The sequence below is a fragment of the Haliotis rubra genome, unplaced genomic scaffold (genome assembly GCF_003918875.1).
Source record: "Haliotis rubra isolate DU_JTF1 unplaced genomic scaffold, ASM391887v1 Scf1421, whole genome shotgun sequence".
NCBI classification, from domain to species: Eukaryota; Metazoa; Mollusca; class Gastropoda; order Lepetellida; family Haliotidae; genus Haliotis; species Haliotis rubra.
Window position 1 is genome coordinate 110,001 of NW_025765361.1, and position 18,443 is coordinate 128,443.

Consider the following 18,443-nt stretch of genomic DNA (forward strand, 5'->3'; position numbering starts at 1 on the left):
TATTCTCACCTCTGATAATTTGATAGTATGTGGTAATATAATAATATTATCACAATGAATGGATATGTCACGAATGGCGGCGTGGTCATATTTAGTTCCACATTTTGGTTCCATATTTGGTAATCTGGACACAACTGGTGGCAATTGTTAAGATTTCTACAATTACGAATTTGGTATATAGGGCCCGTAAGTAGGTCACGGCACTTCGCGAAACCTTCGTACTTCCGGTGACATACCTTTTCCAGCGGTCTAATAAACTATTGCGACTGCCAACAGTAACTGTTGTGACAACCAAACATGGCTGTACACTTGGTCCGGTCTAGTAATGTCATATTTGGCGGTTGCGCAATTTGGAACCAGAACTGGTTCTTGATTAGACGCTTGTCACCGGAAATCTGGTACCGGAAGTATGCTTGGCTCCGTCTCGCATATCGCAAGTTGGCGCGCGCAAAGGGAGCCAGGAACCAGCTTAGTAGCATAAGAAGCGCCTCGCGAGACTTACAGGCCCTGTAACACCTGTTGAGATTGTCACAATTGGTAATTGTCACAATTGGTAATATTGTCATAGTAACGTAGTGAAAAGTGGTAACGTAGTGACAAGAGGTAACATAGTGACAAGTGGTAACATAGTGACAAGTGGTAACATAGTGACAAGTGGTAACATAGTGACAAGTGGTAACGTAGTAGGTAACATAGTGACAAGTGGTAACATAGTGACAAGTGGTAACGCCGTTGCCGCCTCCGTTCTACTCACACTTCTACTGGCTGGCTCCACGATCCAGCGATTAGCCAGCTCAATGTCCGTCACGCTGTCCTTCAGATGGGCGTCACCCATGAACTGCTGGATTGGTGTGGAGGTCAAGGTCAACACGCAAACAATTTGATTTTCAAAAATGGTACTTACTACCATTGTTTTTAAGAATGAATTAGTGAAATGAAACTATAATATCCCAATCAACTAACTATAGGGTGAGATATATCATGACTCAAATAACAATTATGTTGTGTCTCAAATATATATTTAAAAATTATATGATCGGTGTATATATATTTGTTATCTAGATCAAGTATAGCTAATCCATGAAACTCTGAATATCACCCCAAAGGATTATCAGATTATATAAAATCCAATACATACACGGTCATGATGTATGAGAAAACATAAATGGGTTAATTCTGATTTGATGATTTGGAGAAAGGACTCTTTAGTATACAAACGATTCACGTTGTTCTAAAACTGACAGTCGTTGATATTTGTTAATGACCCATTCCATGTCAGGATGAGTTATGTTTCACAACAATAAACCTGAATCAGGTGCTTGCTGCCCACAGGTCATATTCACCCGCTGACCCCAGTAATGAAAACACAACTTGCCGTCCTCTGTATGTGTATAACGAAGTTACAAAGTATATCACGGACAAAGACGGACATTGTTTATGTAGATCCCAATGTAGTAATACTGTGAGATCTATCGTGTATGAATGACACATATCCATGTTTTATTTGATCTGGTTAGGCATACGTGGCTAATAGTAGCATCAATAGTAATGTTACTGCACATCATTCGTTTACGATGGATCTGTAAGATTTCAGCTAAAGTCAACAAACAGACACGACGAGACTAGTCATGATGTGTTACATCGGTTAAGCGCGCTATTATAGTTCACGTTACATCTTTCTTAACAATCTATTACCGGGAACCACGTACATTGTCAACCAGACTACCAGACCCACGTCAAGTGTGAATCAGTCAACCAAGTCACCCAAACAACCAACCTATTAGGCCCACGTCAAGTGTGAGTGAGTCACCCAAACGTCAACCATCCTATCAGACCCACGTCAAGTGTGAGTGAGTCACCCAAACGACCAGAGTCACGTCAAGTGTGAGTCAGTCAACCAACCTATCAGACCCACGTCAAGTCAAGTGAATCAGTCGTGAATCAGTCAACAACCAGATCCCACGTCAAGTGTGAATCAGTCAACCAACTCTACCAGACCCACGTCAAGTGTGAATCAGTCAACCAACCTATCAGACCCACGTCAAGTGTGAGTGAGTCACCCAAACGACCAGAGTCACGTCAAGTGTGAGTCAGTCAACCAACCTATCAGACCCACGTCAAGTGTGAATCAGTCAACCAAACGACCAGAGCCACGTTAAGTGTGAATCAGTCAACCAACCTATCAGACCCACGTCAAGTGTGAATCAGTCAACCAACAGACCAGACCCACGTCAAGTGTGAATCAGTCAACCAACCTATCAGACCCACGTCAAGTGTGAGTGAGTCACCCAAACGACCAGAGTCACGTCAAGTGTGAGTCAGTCAACCAACCTATCAGACCCACGTCAAGTGTGAATCAGTCAACCAAACGACCAGAGCCACGTTAAGTGTGAATCAGTCAACCAACCTATCAGACCCACGTCAAGTGTGAATCAGTCAACCAACCTATCAGACCCACGTCAAGTGTGTGAGTGAGTCACCCAAACGACCAGAGTCACGCCAAGTGTGAGTCAGTCAACCAACCAGACCCACGCCAAGTGTGAATCAGTCAAACCAAACGACCAGAGCCGTCAAGTGTGAATCAGTCAACCAACCTATCAGACCCACGTCAAGTGTGAATCAGTCAACCAACCTATCAGACCCACGTCAAGTGTGAATCAGTCAACCAACCGACCAGACCCACGTCAAGTGTGAATCAGTCAACCAACCGACCAGAGCCACGTCAAGTGTGAAAGTCAGTCAACCAACCGACCAGAGTCAGTCAACCAACCGACCAGAGTCACGTCAAGTGTGAATCAGTCAACCAACAGACCAGAGCCACGTCAAGTGTGAATCAGTCCACCAAACCAGAACAAGTGTGAATCAGTCAACCAACCGTCCAGAGCCACGTCAAGTGTGAGTGAGTCAACCAACCGACCAGAGCCACGTCAAGTGTGAATCAGTCAACCAACCGACCAGAGCCACGTCAAGTGTGAATCAGTCAACCAACCGACCAGAGCCACGTCAAGTGTGAATCAGTCAACCAACCAACCAGACCCACGTCAAGTGTGAATCAGTCAACCAACCGACCAGAGCCACGTCAAGTGTGAGTGAGTCCACCAATCAACCAGAGTCACGTCAAGTGTGAATCAGTCAACTAACCGACCAGAGCCACGTCAAGTGTGAGTGAGTCCACCAATCAACCAGAGCCACGTCAAGTGTGAATCAGTCAACCAACCGACCAGAGCCACGTCAAGTGTGAGTCAGTCAACCAACCGACCAGAGCCACGTCAAGTGTGAATCAGTCAACCAATCGACCAGAGCCACGTCAAGTGTGAATCAGTCAACCAACCGACCAGACCCACGTCAAGTGTGAATCAGTCAACCAACCGACCAGAGCCACGTCAAGTGTGAATCAGTCAACCAACCTACCAGACCCACGTCAAGTGTGAGTGAGTCAACCAATCAACCAGAGCCACGTCAAGTGTGAGTCGGTTGTGACGCTGCAGGAGCATGTGGAAGGATATCAGTGAAGGTCCGACAAGCCATCAGGCGGGTGTCATCTCGGTTCAAGGACTTTCTCAGAAGAGGCTTCTTGATCGGGTCCTTACTGAACTGCCACATCAGCTCGCTCTTCCCCTTCCCACGTTTTAAAGACGTCTTGTTAAACATCTTCGTCACGGCATTTTCGTTTGGTTGTCTGAAACAATGGTGTCAGTGACGTAGTGGAACCAGGTCATAGCATGTGAATGGGAGAACGACACGTGGCATAGCGTGTGATACAAAACGTTTAAATACTTGTCAATGCATTTCTTAGTGATACATAAATAGTATTTGCATACAGTTGTATACCAATTTGAAAGATATAATATATTGTGCATTAATCTTTTACAGCCACACCGCCTGTCTCGTATATTTTTGGGTACGATTGGATGGTCGGTCAGCGTTGCCTTCAGGCATAATTAGTGCTTCATCACATACCACACAGACAGTGCCCGGGGACTTTACAGTAGCTATCAACAAGGGTCTGAATGAGGATGAGTAGCTTTCTGACAGTTCTAGGTTCTCACCTAAAATGATATCGTGAGTATTTCTGGAGTGTATGAGGCCGGCCGTCTTCGTGGTTCTTGAATATCTGAGTATCTTTCTCTAATTGCACTGAAAGCATTGCCTGAAACAAACAGATATATTGTCGTGAAGAGCACATGACTGCCCCTGAAGTGTCAGACATATCTGAAGTTGAACGGTTTTGTGGAAATTGCTATTTACATCATGCACCTCATTGCCTCCGCATCTTCATCCAGTTGACAAAGGTGAGGTGAGGTGAGAAATTGGGTTTAACGTCGTGCTTGAGAATATTTCGCTCATATGACGACATGCATGCGTGTGTATGTGTATGTGCGGCTGCTTGTACTAGCCCAGACTTAAGCTGGTTTTATAGTGCTAGCTCACTGAGATACCATGCCGCAGTGAAGCATGAATACCCCACACAGACACAGTATACTGACTCCGAGCCGACCAGTCATTGTTGTACCCATTAATGCCGAGCGCCAGGCAGGGACCAACAAGTACCATATTTTAACGTCTTTTGGTATGACGCGGTCGGGGACAGTTGACAAAGAGTGGAGAGAAGGTGTGCGTGGTTTACGCAGATGTAATCCTTCAAGCTGTGAATATGTCTGTATGTGTGGGTCTGTATGTGCTGTGAAATATACACTTACCAAAAATCGGAGGGGGTTCATCCACGGTGCTGAGAACGAAGACTAGATCACGTGGTATCTCACACTTCTTGCCCGTTCTCTGACAAAGGCCCCGGAAGTGGTCAGACTTATCATATTCTCGGACTGCCTTGTCCAACGTGATAAGGTCTCCCTTCTTCAAATCTGCAAGACGAAAAAAAGATTATGTTACTATCCTATATCTGATTTGATGAATTTCAGAAGCACGCTATTGCGTTCTGTTGCATGTTGTCGATGACTATTTGAACTAGAAATGTACCTTGCTGATTGTGTATGACTACCCGAGCTGGGGATGTACCTTGATGGTTGTCGGTGACTATTTGAGCTAGTGATGTACCTTGATGGTTGTCGGTGACTATTTGAGCTAGTGATGTACCTCGATGATTGTCGGTGACTATTTGAACTAGTGATGTACCTTGGTGGTTGTCGGTGACTATTTGAACTAGTGATGTACCTTGATGGTTGTCGGTGACTATTTGAGCTAGGTGCCTTGATGGTTGTCGGTGACTATTTGAACTAGGGATGCACCTTGATGGTTGTCGGTGACTATTTGAGCTAGGGATGCACCTTGATGGTTGTCGGTGACTATTTGAGCTAGTGATGCACCTTGATGGTTGTCGGTGACTATTTGAGCTAGTGATGTACCTTGATGGTTGTCGGTGACTATTTGAGCTAGTGATGCACCTTGATGGTTGTCGGTGACTATTTGAGCTAGGGATGCACCTTGATGGTTGTCGGTGACTATTTGAGCTAGTGATGTACCTTGATGGTTGTCGGTGACTATTTGAACTAGTGATGTACCTTGATGGTTGTCGGTGACTATTTGAGCTAGTGATGCACCTTGATGGTTGTCGGTGACTATTTGAGCTAGTGATGCACCTTGATGGTTGTCGGTGACTATTTGAGCTAGGGATGCACCTTGATGGTTGTCGGTGACTATTTGAGCTAGGGATGTACCTTGATGGTTGTCGGTGACTATTTGAACTAGTGATGTACCTTGATGGTTGTCGGTGACTACTGCGTGTTTGGAGCGCAGCTGAAGCCCGTCTATGAATGTCGCCAGGAGGAGATGGAAGTCGTCAGAGTGATTAGACACTATAGTGTATTCCTCATCTCTCACAGTCGTGATGTTCACTGTGTGTCTGGAAACAGGAAGATGTCGGTACAGGGAAATGAGGAACTGATCCAATCATACCTAACATAAACCACCAACACTGAAGGGTTTCCTGGAAGGACGCTGGACTTTCTCAATATCATTATATTTTTTAAGAAAATCTCAAATACAACAGATTATGTTTTGTCCCCAATTTCTTTAGGACGAACACGACCGTGAAAGCCAACTATGCCAATGAAGTTACTTATTCTGGTAAAAAACATGTGTGTTGTGTTGACGACGGTATGCTTTTACAGCATAGAGAGGTGAGAAAAAGGGGATGGGTGCGTGAGGAAGCCACAGGGTCACCAGTGGTGTAAGGCGCCACGAATGCATATAGTGAGTCGTGCTCGGCAAGTGTCACAGCACGTGCACCTCCATGAGGGGGTGACTGGCATCTCAGATCAAGTTACACATGTTCATTTATCTGAAATACCAAGGCTGTGTTGAACAACCTCACTCACTACATGGTGAATTTTCTCATTATACACGGGGTAGCCCAGGGGTTAAAGCGTTCGCTCGTCACGCTGAAGACCCGAGTTCAATTTCCCCACATGGGTACAATGTGTGAAGCCCATTTCTGGTGTCCCCCGCCGTGATATTGCTGGAACATTGCTAAAGCGGCGTCAAACCATAATCACTCACTCACTCCTTATTATACATACCTGTGTTTGACCACCTTGGCCATCTCATAAAACGCCAGCTGTACACGAATCGAGTCTCCATTGTCCAGCACATACATGCCCTTCCCGCTCAGACCCACCACGATGTTGACGGAGTTCACTCCGGGGCCGGTCACCTTGCTGGCGTCGTAGTAGCGAGAGAACATCAGAGACCACTTGTCAATGGCGAACGTCACAATGTCCGCCTTGATTTGGGCGTGAGGCGGCTTCTTGCTTCCGAAGTTGTTCTTGATGGCTTCCTCCACCTTCTGCACAAAGTAAGGAACCCCTTTATCCGCCTTCCAGGACTCAGGGAACCAGTTCCGACAGAGGTGATCCAAATTCTTCGGATCCGTCACTTCTGAGTGTTCAAGGTAGTATTTCTGTGCTCCCAGCAAGACGAACACTTCTTCCTGTGGAAGGTGGAGGTTGTGAGATTAAAGATATCTTAAGGATGAATATTCATATATCAAAATGAGGTTTATTTGACATTGCAAAATCCATTTATTCTCTGTTTTATCATCTTGCTTGGAGAAGATCACGCGATATCTCCTAAGAGATATCGTTTTGGTACGTTTTGAGCTAATTGCTGATTTGTTAATATTTTCGGACTATTTTCATCTCCCCTAGTTTCTTCTTTGAGGTCGAGAGTGTTACTTTTTTCATCATATGTTCTAACGACATATAGGGGCGGTGGGGTAGCCTAGTGGTTGAAGCGTTGACTCGTCACGCCGAAGACCCGGGTTCGAATCCCCACATGGGTACAATGTGTGAAGCCCATTTCTGGTGTCCCCCGCCGTGATGTTGCTGGAATATTGCTAAAAGCGGCGTAAAACCAAACTCAGTTAGTCAGTCAGTCTAACGACATAAAAGTTTACTTAAAATGCTATCAAGAAGTGGTGAAACTTATGCATTGCATAATTTAAAGCAATAAATGTTAGCACTACTTTTTTGTGCTTGTTTTATGACGTAATGGTGTCACTCGTTCCCTCTTCAATCACGCTTGTTCACCTGAATGTATTCATACGCAAGTCTTCAAATGAGACTTGTTACAATGTGACCATACGTTTTTAATCTGTCTTGAACGATAAATTAAGCATGCAATTTAATGATAAATAGAATCATGATAGTCTTTTGATATGAAGCCTCGGGGTTTTGTCACTTTTATCAACTCGTTATTGATATATTTGATGTCAAAAGACACTCGGGTGAGATTCTCTATATATCCATAATAAATTATTAAATTCACTGTATGGGGTTAATGTGTACACATTGAATTTAATCAAACTGACTACTGGTCTACACGTGCTCCAGACGACGACATTTAGTTTTTCCCCCATTAACCCCAATGCTATATGACGATTTACGAAAGCATTAACAATTTAGTTGACTGAAAACCCACTTCAAAGTCAGACCAGGTTTTGACTGTTCATATAGTATTGTAGTTCATGGCTCTAATGATGTAGTATATATGGAGATGCTCAGCGTGGTTATTATGTTTCAACTGCCCACAAATACGGCATAATTACCCTGTATACTGCATGTTCATCGTAGAAGTGCTGGCAATAACAACAACAAAGAAAAGCTACAAACGGTTTGCTATGATTAAATTAAATATTTAAAAATATATGTAGACCATTGTAAGAATCCTATTTTATCTAAAGCACCTGTTTACGATTCACTATCAAATAGTGATGAAACGGGTATTTTGGAAAGCGTAATATTTCCTGTAACAACGTCATAAACACATGAACAGGCATGTCAATAAGCGTTTGCATTACAACTATAGTCACCAGTACCTTCTGACATTGGTACTCGCCGAGTGAGATTCCCCGCATCACTTGCTGGTGGATGATGTCGGTGGAGGCGGGGTCCTCCTTAGCGTCGTGCCAAGGTGTGAAGTACTCCTTCCGGTAATACAGCCGCCAGAGGGAGCTACTCTCGCGCATGCCCATTGTCTTGGTGTGTTGTTCACATTCCGACACAGCATCCATTATTCGATGAAGTCCGTGGCCAAGACAAGAGATCTGATGTGACAGGATAGAAAAGAGATATAAGATGTACGATGAAGCAAATAGTATTGATTATACAAGATAAATGACTCCTATTCACAAATTTAAATATGCGGCAATGACTGAATGGGGTTCAAGCAAAGACTAAGATTGTTACATTACAGAATAAGGCAGTGATTGTTTAAGTAAAATAATTGTTAAACAAGATGTGTGAGTGTTTGTTAGTCTAACGCCGTGCTCAGAAATATTTCAACTATATGATAGTGGTCGGTTAATAAACGAGTCTGGACCAGACAATCGAATGATCAATATTATGACTGACTGACTGACTGAGTTTGGTTTTACGCCGCTTTTAGCAATATTCCAGCAACATCATGGCAGGGGACACCAGAAATAGGTTTCACACATTGTACCCTTGTGGGGATTCGAACCCGGGTCTTGGGCGTGACGAGCCAACGCTTTGACCACTAGGCTACCCCACCGCCCCTCAATACATGTATTATGAAAAAACGACCAAAAACTTCGAGGTATGACGACAGAGTCAGACAAAAATTCATCCAGCCTGACCACCGGATGCACTAGCTGTTAGAGACAATACGATGTACGACACATGCACAGTGGTAGACTGTGGCAAACCCGAGATAACCAAATCTGGATTTGCTTGTCTACCTTGATACACTATTAATCACACAAGTTGATTTTGTGAAGTTTTATGATAGACGTACCTTCTGGTGGAGACACACGTAGATTGAAAACCCTTCGTTGTCTTTGAAGTCCAGCGTCTCTGCAAGGTTGTTGCTTAGCTCCCGCACCGTTGTAGCTGCATCAGCCTCAATGAGGAGGCGTTGGCCGTTCATGAAGGTGATAGGAAGGAGGATGGGTTTGGAGTTCTTGGCAGCCTGGTACAAACATTTCGGTTTTGAAAGACGTATTCTCCTCACACAAACTTCTAGAAGGCATGAGATCATGGTACATCTTCCAAATATTCTATGCGATACATGGACACTGAAATATTCAGGAACGTGCGTAGATGTTTGAAATAGCCTTTTGTGGTGTGTTAAAATTATTCAAATTCACTAATCATACTGGCACTGTCATTGCACTGTACACCGGTGGTATGGAGCACCACGTTGACACACGTTATGACGTACCTGGAACTCCAGCCAGCTGGGAGGGAACCCACGGGTCCCGGCGATGCTGGTTCTACGGTTGAGTTTCTCCACCTTCTGGGTGAACTCTGTCGGACCTTCCTTCAGGAAACATCGGAAACACGGAGCAAACTGCAACAGACAATATCACAAACGATGATGTTAATAGTTCCCCGGTGTGATGATTCAAAACATGTTCAAGGGCAAGGTCTTCGAGGCTTTAATGTACTGATTCCATATGGCAGATATTGAGGCAGTGTTTGGTGATAATATCTTCTTGAGACACAAACGTGTTTTTGGTCAGCTTGAATCTAGTCGTTTCACTGGCATTCCTGATTCATTAACATTGATCTATAATAGGTCATCATGGGAATCACGGTATTTGGCGGTACACTTAATGGCTGATGTAACTTGAAACGTTGTTGTCTTATCGTTTATTTGTTTGTCTTGTTTCATGGCGACGGTCTGTAAAACATGATACACTGGGTTTCATTATCATGAACGGCATGCCAGACCACTCAATGCATTTCACACCTCTTACGACTGAAACTGTATCATCCTTCATAACTGACAGTATAACTCGTCCCAGGTCAACATTGTCTTTCATTAAACTGACAGTATTCTCGTCCCTGAAACAACATCACCTTTCTTATTGTGACTGAGTATAACTCGTCCCTGAAACAACATCACGCATTCATTAAACTGACAGTATAACTCCGTCCCCTAAACCTGAAAAACATGGTTGGTCTGTTAGGCAGGGCAAAAGGACGTAAACTGACCTTTCATTAGAGGGTGTAAAGCTCGTCCCTGAAACAACATCATCAACATTCATTAAACTGCACAGTATAACTCGTCCCTGAAACAACATCACCTTTCATTAAACTGACAGTATAACTCGTCCCTGAAACAACATCATCTTTCATTAAACTGACAGTATAACTCGTCCCTGAAACAACATCACCTTTCATTAAACTGACAGTATAACTCGTCCCTGAAACAACATCATCATTCATTAAACTGACAGTATAACTCGTCCCTGAAACAACATCACCATTCATTAAACTGACAGTATAACTCGTCCCTGAAACAACATCATCATTCATTAAACTGACAGTATAACTCGTCCCTGAAACAACATCACCTTTCATTAAACTGACAGTATAACTCGTCCCTGAAACAACATCATCACCTTTCATTAAACTGACAGTATAACTCGTCCCTGAAACAACATCACCTTTCATTAAACTGACAGTATAACTCGTCCCTGAAACAACAACCTTTCATTAAACTGACATCACCTTTCATTAAACTGACAGTATAACTCGTCCCTGAAACAACATCACCTTTCATTAAACTGACAGTATAACTCGTCCCTGAAACAACATCACCTTTCATTAAACTGACAGTATAACTCGTCCCTGAAACAACATCACCTTTCATTAAACTGACAGTATAACTCGTCCCTGAAACAACATCACCTTTCATTAAACTGACAGTATAACTCGTCCCTGAAACAACATCACCTTTCATTAAACTGACAGTATAACTCGTCCCTGAAACAACATCACTTTCATTAAACTGACAGTATAACTCGTCCCTGAAACAACATCACCTTTCATTAAACTGACAGTATAACTCGTCCCTGAAACAACATCACCTTTCATTAAACTGACAGTATAACTCGTCCCTGAAACAACATCACCTTTCATTAAACTGACAGTATAACTCGTCCCTGAAACAACATCACCTTTCATTAAACTGACAGTATAACTCGTCCCTGAAACAAATCACCTTTCATCACCTTTCATTAAACTGACGGTATAACTCGTCCCTGAAACAACATCACCTTTCATTAAACTGACGGTATAACTCGTCCCTGAAACAACATCACCTTTCATTAAACTGACAGTATAACTCGTCCCTGAAACAACATCACCTTTCATTAAACTGACAGTATAACTCGTCCCTGAAACAACATCACCTTTCATTAAACTGACAGTATAACTCGTCCCTGAAACAACATCACCTTTCATTAAACTGACAGTATAACTCGTCCCTGAAACAACATCACCTTTCATTAAACTGACAGTATAACTCGTCCCTGAAACAACATCACCTTTCATTAAACTGACAGTATAACTCGTCCCTGAAACAACATCATCTTTCATTAAACTGACAGTATAACTCGTCCCTGAAACAACATCACCTTTCATTAAACTGACAGTATAACTCGTCCCTGAAACAACATCACCTTTCACTAAACATGACAGTATAACTCGTCCCTGAAACAACATCACTCTTTCATTAAACTGACGGTATAACTCGTCCCTGAAACAACATCATCTTTCACTAAACTGACAGGTATAACTCGTCCCTGAAACAACATCACCTTTCATTAAACTGACGGTATAACTCGTCCCTGAAACAACATCACCTTTCATTAAACTGACGGTATAACTCGTCCCTGAAACAACATCACCTTTCATTAAACTGACATTAAACTGACGGTATAACTCGTCCCTGAAACAACATCACCTTTCATTAAACTGACGGTATAACTCGTCCCTGAAACAACATCACCTTTCATTAAACTGACAGTATAACTCGTCCCTGAAACAACATCACCTTTCATTAAACTGACGGTATAACTCGTCCCTGAAACAACATCATCACCTTTCATTAAACTGACAGTATAACTCGTCCCTGAAACAACATCACCTTTCATTAAACTGACGGTATAACTCGTCCCTGAAACAACATCACCTTTCATTAAACTGACGGTATAACTCGTCCCTGTCCTTTCATTAAAATAACATCACCTTTCATTAAACTGACAGTATAACTCGTCCCTGAAACAACATCACCTTTCATTAAACTGACGGTATAACTCGTCCCTGAAACAACATCACCTTTCATTAAACTCGGTATAACTCGTCCCTGAAACAACATCACCTTTCATTAAACTGACAGTATAACTCGTCCCTGAAACAACATCACCTTTCATTAAACTGACAGTATAACTCGTCCCTGAAACAACATCACCTTTCATTAAACTGACAGTATAACTCGTCCCTGAAACAACATCACCTTTCATTAAACTGACAGTATAACTCGTCCCTGAAACAACATCACCTTTCATTAAACTGACGGTATAACTCGTCCCTGAAACAACATCACCTTTCATTAAACTGACAGTATAACTCGTCCCTGAAACAACATCACCTTTCATTAAACTGACAGTATAACTCGTCCCTGAAACAACATCACCTTTCATTAAACTGACAGTATAACTCGTCCCTGAAACAACATCACCTTTCATTAAACTGACAGTATAACTCGTCCCTGAAGCAACATCATCATTCATTAAACTGACAGTATAACTCGTCCCTGAAACAACATCACCTTTCATTAAACTGACAGTATAACTCGTCCCTGAAACAACATCACCTTTCATTTAACTGACAGTATAACTCGTCCCTGAAACAACATCATCTTTCATTAAACTGACAGTATAACTCGTCCCTGAAACAACATCACCTTTCATTAAACTGACAGTATAACTCGTCCCTGAAACAACATCACCTTTCATTAAACTGACAGTATAACTCGTCCCTGAAACAACATCACCTTTCATTAAACTGACAGTATAACTCGTCCCTGAAACAATCATCACCTTTCATTAAACTGACAGTATAACTCGTCCCTGAAACAACATCACCTTTCATTAAACTGACAGTATAACTCGTCCCTGAAACAACATCACCTTTCATTAAACTGACAGTATAACTCGTCCCTGAAACAACATCACCTTTCATTAAACTGACAGTATAACTCGTCCCTGAAACAACATCACCTTTCATTAAACTGACAGTATAACTCGTCCCTGAAACAACATCACCTTTCATTAAACTGACAGTATAACTCGTCCCTGAAACAACATCACCTTTCATTAAACTGACAGTATAACTCGTCCCTGAAACAACATCACCATTCATTAAACTGACAGTATAACTCGTCCCTGAAACAACATCACCTTTCATTAAACTGACAGTATAACTCGTCCCTGAAACAACATCACCATTCATTAAACTGACAGTATAACTCGTCCCTGAAACAACATCATCTTTCATTAAACTGACGGTATAACTCGTCCCTGAAACAACATCATCCTTTCATTAAACTGACAGTATAACTCGTCCCTGAAACAACATCATCCTTTCTGATGGTAAACTGACAGTATAACTCGTCCCTGAAACAACATCATCTTTCATTAAACTGACAGTATAACTCGTCCCTGAAACAACATCACCTTTCATTAAACTGACAGTATAACTCGTCCCTGAAACAACATCACCTTTCATTAAACTGACAGTATAACTCGTCCCTGAAACAACATCACCTTTCATTAAACTGACAGTATAACTCGTCCCTGAAACAACATCACCTTTCATTAAACTGACAGTATAAACTCGTCCCTGAAACAACATCACCTTTCATTAAACTGACAGTATAACTCGTCCCTGAAACAACATCACCTTTCATTAAACTGACAGTATAACTCGTCCCTGAAACAACATCATCATTCATTAAACTGACAGTATAACTCGTCCCTGAAACAACATCATCATTCACTAAACTGACAGTATAACTCGTCCCTGAAACAACATCATCATTCATTAAACTGACAGTATAACTCGTCCCTGAAACAACATCATCATTCACTAAACTGACAGTATAACTCGTCCCTGAAACAACATCATCATTCACTAAACTGACAGTATAACTCGTCCCTGAAACAACATCATCATTCACTAAACTGACAGTATAACTCGTCCCTGAAACAACATCACCATTCACTAAACTGACAGTATAACTCGTCCCTGAAACAACATCACAGCTTCATATGAATGAAAGATGTATGAAGAATGGAAGTTTTAATTTACTTAATAAGATCTGGGTTCGAATCTTCACGTGGATACACATGGTAGCCCAATTCTCTCTGTGATTCTGAGGGATCTCGACAAACAAGGCATGAAGCTATTGAATCACACTGTGTAGTCATTGCCTTACACAAGTCACCTTATCCGTTATAACTGACACAGTATTGCCTTACACAAGTCTTATCCCTTATCTGACGAGTATTGCCTTACAATAACTGACACAGTATTGCCTTACACAAGTCACCTTATCCGTCATAACTGACACAGTATTGCCTTACACAAGTCACCTTATCCGTTTAACTGACACAGTATTGCCTTACACAAGTCACCTTATCCGTTATAACTGACACAGTATTGCCTTACACAAGTCACCTTATCCGTTATAACTGACACAGTATTGCCTTACACAAGTCACCTTATCCGTTATAACTGACACAGTATTGCCTTACACAAGTCACCTTATCCGTTATAACTGACACAGTATTGCCTTACACAAGTCACCTTATCCAACTTATAAGTCACTTACACAGTATTGCCTTACACAAGTCACCTTATCCCTTATAACTGACACAGTATTGCCTTACACAAGTCACCTTATACGTTATAACTGACACAGTATTACCTTACACAAGTCACCTTATCCCTTTTAACTGACACAGTATTGCCTTACACAAGTCACCTTATCCCTTATAACTGACACAGTATTGCCAATATTATCCCAGGAATCCAGGGACGTTACCTGAGGTCTGTCCTGTATATACCCAAGGCACACAGGTATTGCATTACACAAGTACTGTATCGTTATCTAACACAGTATTCGTACACAAGTCACCTTATCCCTTATAACTGACACAGTATTGCCAATGTTAGCCCAGGAATCCAGGGACGTTACCTGAGGTCTGTCCTGTATATACCCAAGGCACACAGGTACTGTATCTTCTCCAGCATCGTCTCCTTGCCGCTGGGTAAGAACGGGATGTCTGACACCTCGGCACTCACGGGGTCTTTGAACTGCAAAATGCACCGTTGTCTACTGTATCCCTGTGTTGTACATGTGTTGTACATGTGTTGTACATGTGCACACAACCAGAATAATGCTTTACACCCTACTCATCCGCTTTGATTAAATGTAAGCTGACGTCACATAGTAAGCTTTTCATAATAGAATATACTTTGCCTTAATTTGTAAGTCCTGACTAACTAAACACACGTCGTTATTTGGATGTATTGTGGTAAAGTGTTTCATGCTAGGATCATTGACGTTATCCTCAGGTTGGCTGAGGTGTTACGCAGGCATGTCCAGGAAGGAGGCTAGAGGGGTACCATGGCGACGACTTACATATTCCGAATATTTTTCTGAACCTCATCCAGGTCTTTCTTCGAGTATTTCCGCTTGAATCCAGCCTTGACCTTGGCTATGATTGATGGTTCCTCCTGTAGAATGATAGCATTGTGAGTCTGAGGACGGTGTATATCACATACAAATGAAGGATAATATGAATAATTATATGAATAAGGCAGTAGGCATTAATAATATTATGTGCACTTATACTGCGCTAAACTCCAGGCACAGAGAGCTTGCTCATGGCGCTACAAACAAAATGAATTCACTGCGAAAAGTTATAGGCGTGTTTTTTTTCTTGGGTGCTCACAAGTTATAGAAAGTCCTAAAGAGATAGGTCTCGGGGTCGCTCTTAAAATGTCCATGGATTCTGCCTCCTTGATTTGAAGAGGTAACGGGTTCCATGAAGTGAGAGCCAAGTAGGCAAAGGATGTATATCCAAACTTTTTCTGATTGTACTTTCTCATTCCGTGTTATGTTCTGGCTCTGGGTTTGTGTCAACACAACCACACGAACAATGTATTCGCACCACGGTAATCATGGATCTATAGCATTGAATAAATATGCATTAAATATTCAAAAGAAATTAACGTATCCTCATGAAGGTACTCACAACGAAAGTTTCATGACAATGCGCCTGACCTAATATTCTGAAGGTATACTTGACAAGGTATCCACGATATCACAGCCAATACATGTACTGCTGACTTACCCCAATGACGGAAAGGAACTGTCCCGAACTCTCGGGGAGATCCCCCATGACCCGGAGGATGGTCACCCACGAGGCCAGAGACGCCTGTAATTAGATGACTTTCTGTGAGACTGTCAAGGTCAAACAAAGCATGTGTTTTGGTAATTGTAATATTTGGGTGGTATGTGTGAGTGTCTAGGAACTACCAGTGAGTCAGTCCTGTCATGGTTTGGCAGCATGAGGCCCTGTGGAGGATATATCAGTATGTCAGTTTGTGTTCCTGAGGTATGTATTTGTGTTGGGGACATACCAGAGTGTCAGCTCTGTCGTGTGTGAGGACATACCAGAGTGTCAGCTCTGTCGTGTTTGGGCAGTATAGGGAGCCATGTAGACGGCATTCCAGTGTGTGAGCCCTTTTGTGTTTGAGGATATACCAGTGTGTCAGTTCTGTCATGTGTGAGGACATACCAGTGTATCAGCTCTGTTGTGTTTGAGGACATACCAGTGTGTCAGTTCTGTCGTGTGTGAGGATATACCAGAGTGTCAGTTCTGTCATGTGTAAGGATATACCAGTGTGTCAGTTCTGTCATGTGTGAGGATATACCAGTGTGTCAGTTCTGCCATGTGTGAGGATATACCAGTGTGTCAGTTCTGTCATGTGTGAGGATATACCAGTGTGTCAGTTCTGTCGTGTTTGAGGATATACCAGTGTGTCAGTTCTGTCATGTTTGAGGACATACCAGTGTGTCAGCTCCGTCGTGTTTGAGGATATACCAGTGTGTCAGTTCTGTCGTGTGTGAGGATATACCAGTGTGTCAGTTCTGTCGTGTTTGAGGATATACCAGTGTGTCAGTTCTGTCATGTGTGAGGATATACCAGTGTGTCAGTTCTGTCGTGTGTGAGGACATACCAGTGTGTCAGTTCTGTCATGTGTGAGGATATACCAGTGTGTCAGTTCTGTCGTGTTTGAGGACATACCAGTGTGTCAGTTCTGTCATGTTTGAGGACATACCAGTGTATCAGTTCTGTCATGTGTGAGGACATACCAGTGTATCAGATCTGTCTTTTTTGGGGACATATCAGTTTCTGAGCTTTGTCGTGTTTGCGGACATACCAGTGTATCAGCTCTGTCGTGTTTGGGCAGTAAGGAGCCCTGTAGAGCGGCACAGCTGTAGACATGCGTCGTACGGAGCTGGAACTTGGTTTGAGCAAACAGCGCGAAACTTGAAGGACCTGTCAGATTGTCCATGTCATCCACTTCGGTGATGGTAGACTCGTCCTCCTTGCCTGCAGATCAATATATGTGGGGTTAGCCCGGGAAGGGCGGCATAGTGACATCGCAGTTTGTGGGAAACTTCCTATAACGTAACCTGTACATGAGACTACACCTTATCTTGAAATAGAAAGAGGATAGTTGAATATAGTAATCCAGTTATCATACAGGGTTTGTGAACGTATTTAATACCTTCAGAGATATTGACGCTTACCTGGTGCGAACACTGACAAATGACAAATGTTGATAATAAGTATATCTGCAGGAACAGAGCGATCACGCTACAACAAGACCAAGGTCATTGGTGTTGTCATCATTTTAGTTTTTAAAACAGTTGCTTTCAGAATAGGAATTGTATCTATTGAAATATGTACGTGGGGACAGTCGCATACCTTTATTTATTGAAATGTGTACATGAAGAAAAGCATTTTGTATATCGTGCAAATTACGAAAAGATTGCGCTGGACAAAATCGTGAAGAGAACATAATTATAGGTATTAGCAC

General features: G+C 42.4%; 1 protein-coding gene across 1 annotated transcript in view; it reads right to left on the reverse strand.

Moving 5' to 3' along the window:
• Nucleotides 1-18,443, reverse strand: part of LOC124269137 (myosin-VIIa-like) — a 64,809-nt gene that overhangs the window by 9,283 nt on the left and 37,083 nt on the right. The window contains exons 5-18 of the mRNA XM_046704157.1: nucleotides 17,781-17,953; nucleotides 16,688-16,771; nucleotides 15,973-16,067; nucleotides 15,526-15,663; nucleotides 14,237-14,258; nucleotides 9,697-9,825; nucleotides 9,271-9,444; nucleotides 8,333-8,560; nucleotides 6,537-6,946; nucleotides 5,715-5,860; nucleotides 4,701-4,862; nucleotides 4,050-4,194; nucleotides 3,507-3,679; nucleotides 755-849 (exon numbers count right to left, since the gene is read on the reverse strand). Coding sequence (XP_046560113.1) covers nucleotides 755-849; nucleotides 3,507-3,679; nucleotides 4,050-4,194; nucleotides 4,701-4,862; nucleotides 5,715-5,860; nucleotides 6,537-6,946; nucleotides 8,333-8,560; nucleotides 9,271-9,444; nucleotides 9,697-9,825; nucleotides 14,237-14,258; nucleotides 15,526-15,663; nucleotides 15,973-16,067; nucleotides 16,688-16,771; nucleotides 17,781-17,953 — 2,174 coding nt within the window. The remainder of the gene's footprint in view (nucleotides 1-754; nucleotides 850-3,506; nucleotides 3,680-4,049; nucleotides 4,195-4,700; nucleotides 4,863-5,714; nucleotides 5,861-6,536; nucleotides 6,947-8,332; nucleotides 8,561-9,270; nucleotides 9,445-9,696; nucleotides 9,826-14,236; nucleotides 14,259-15,525; nucleotides 15,664-15,972; nucleotides 16,068-16,687; nucleotides 16,772-17,780; nucleotides 17,954-18,443) is intronic.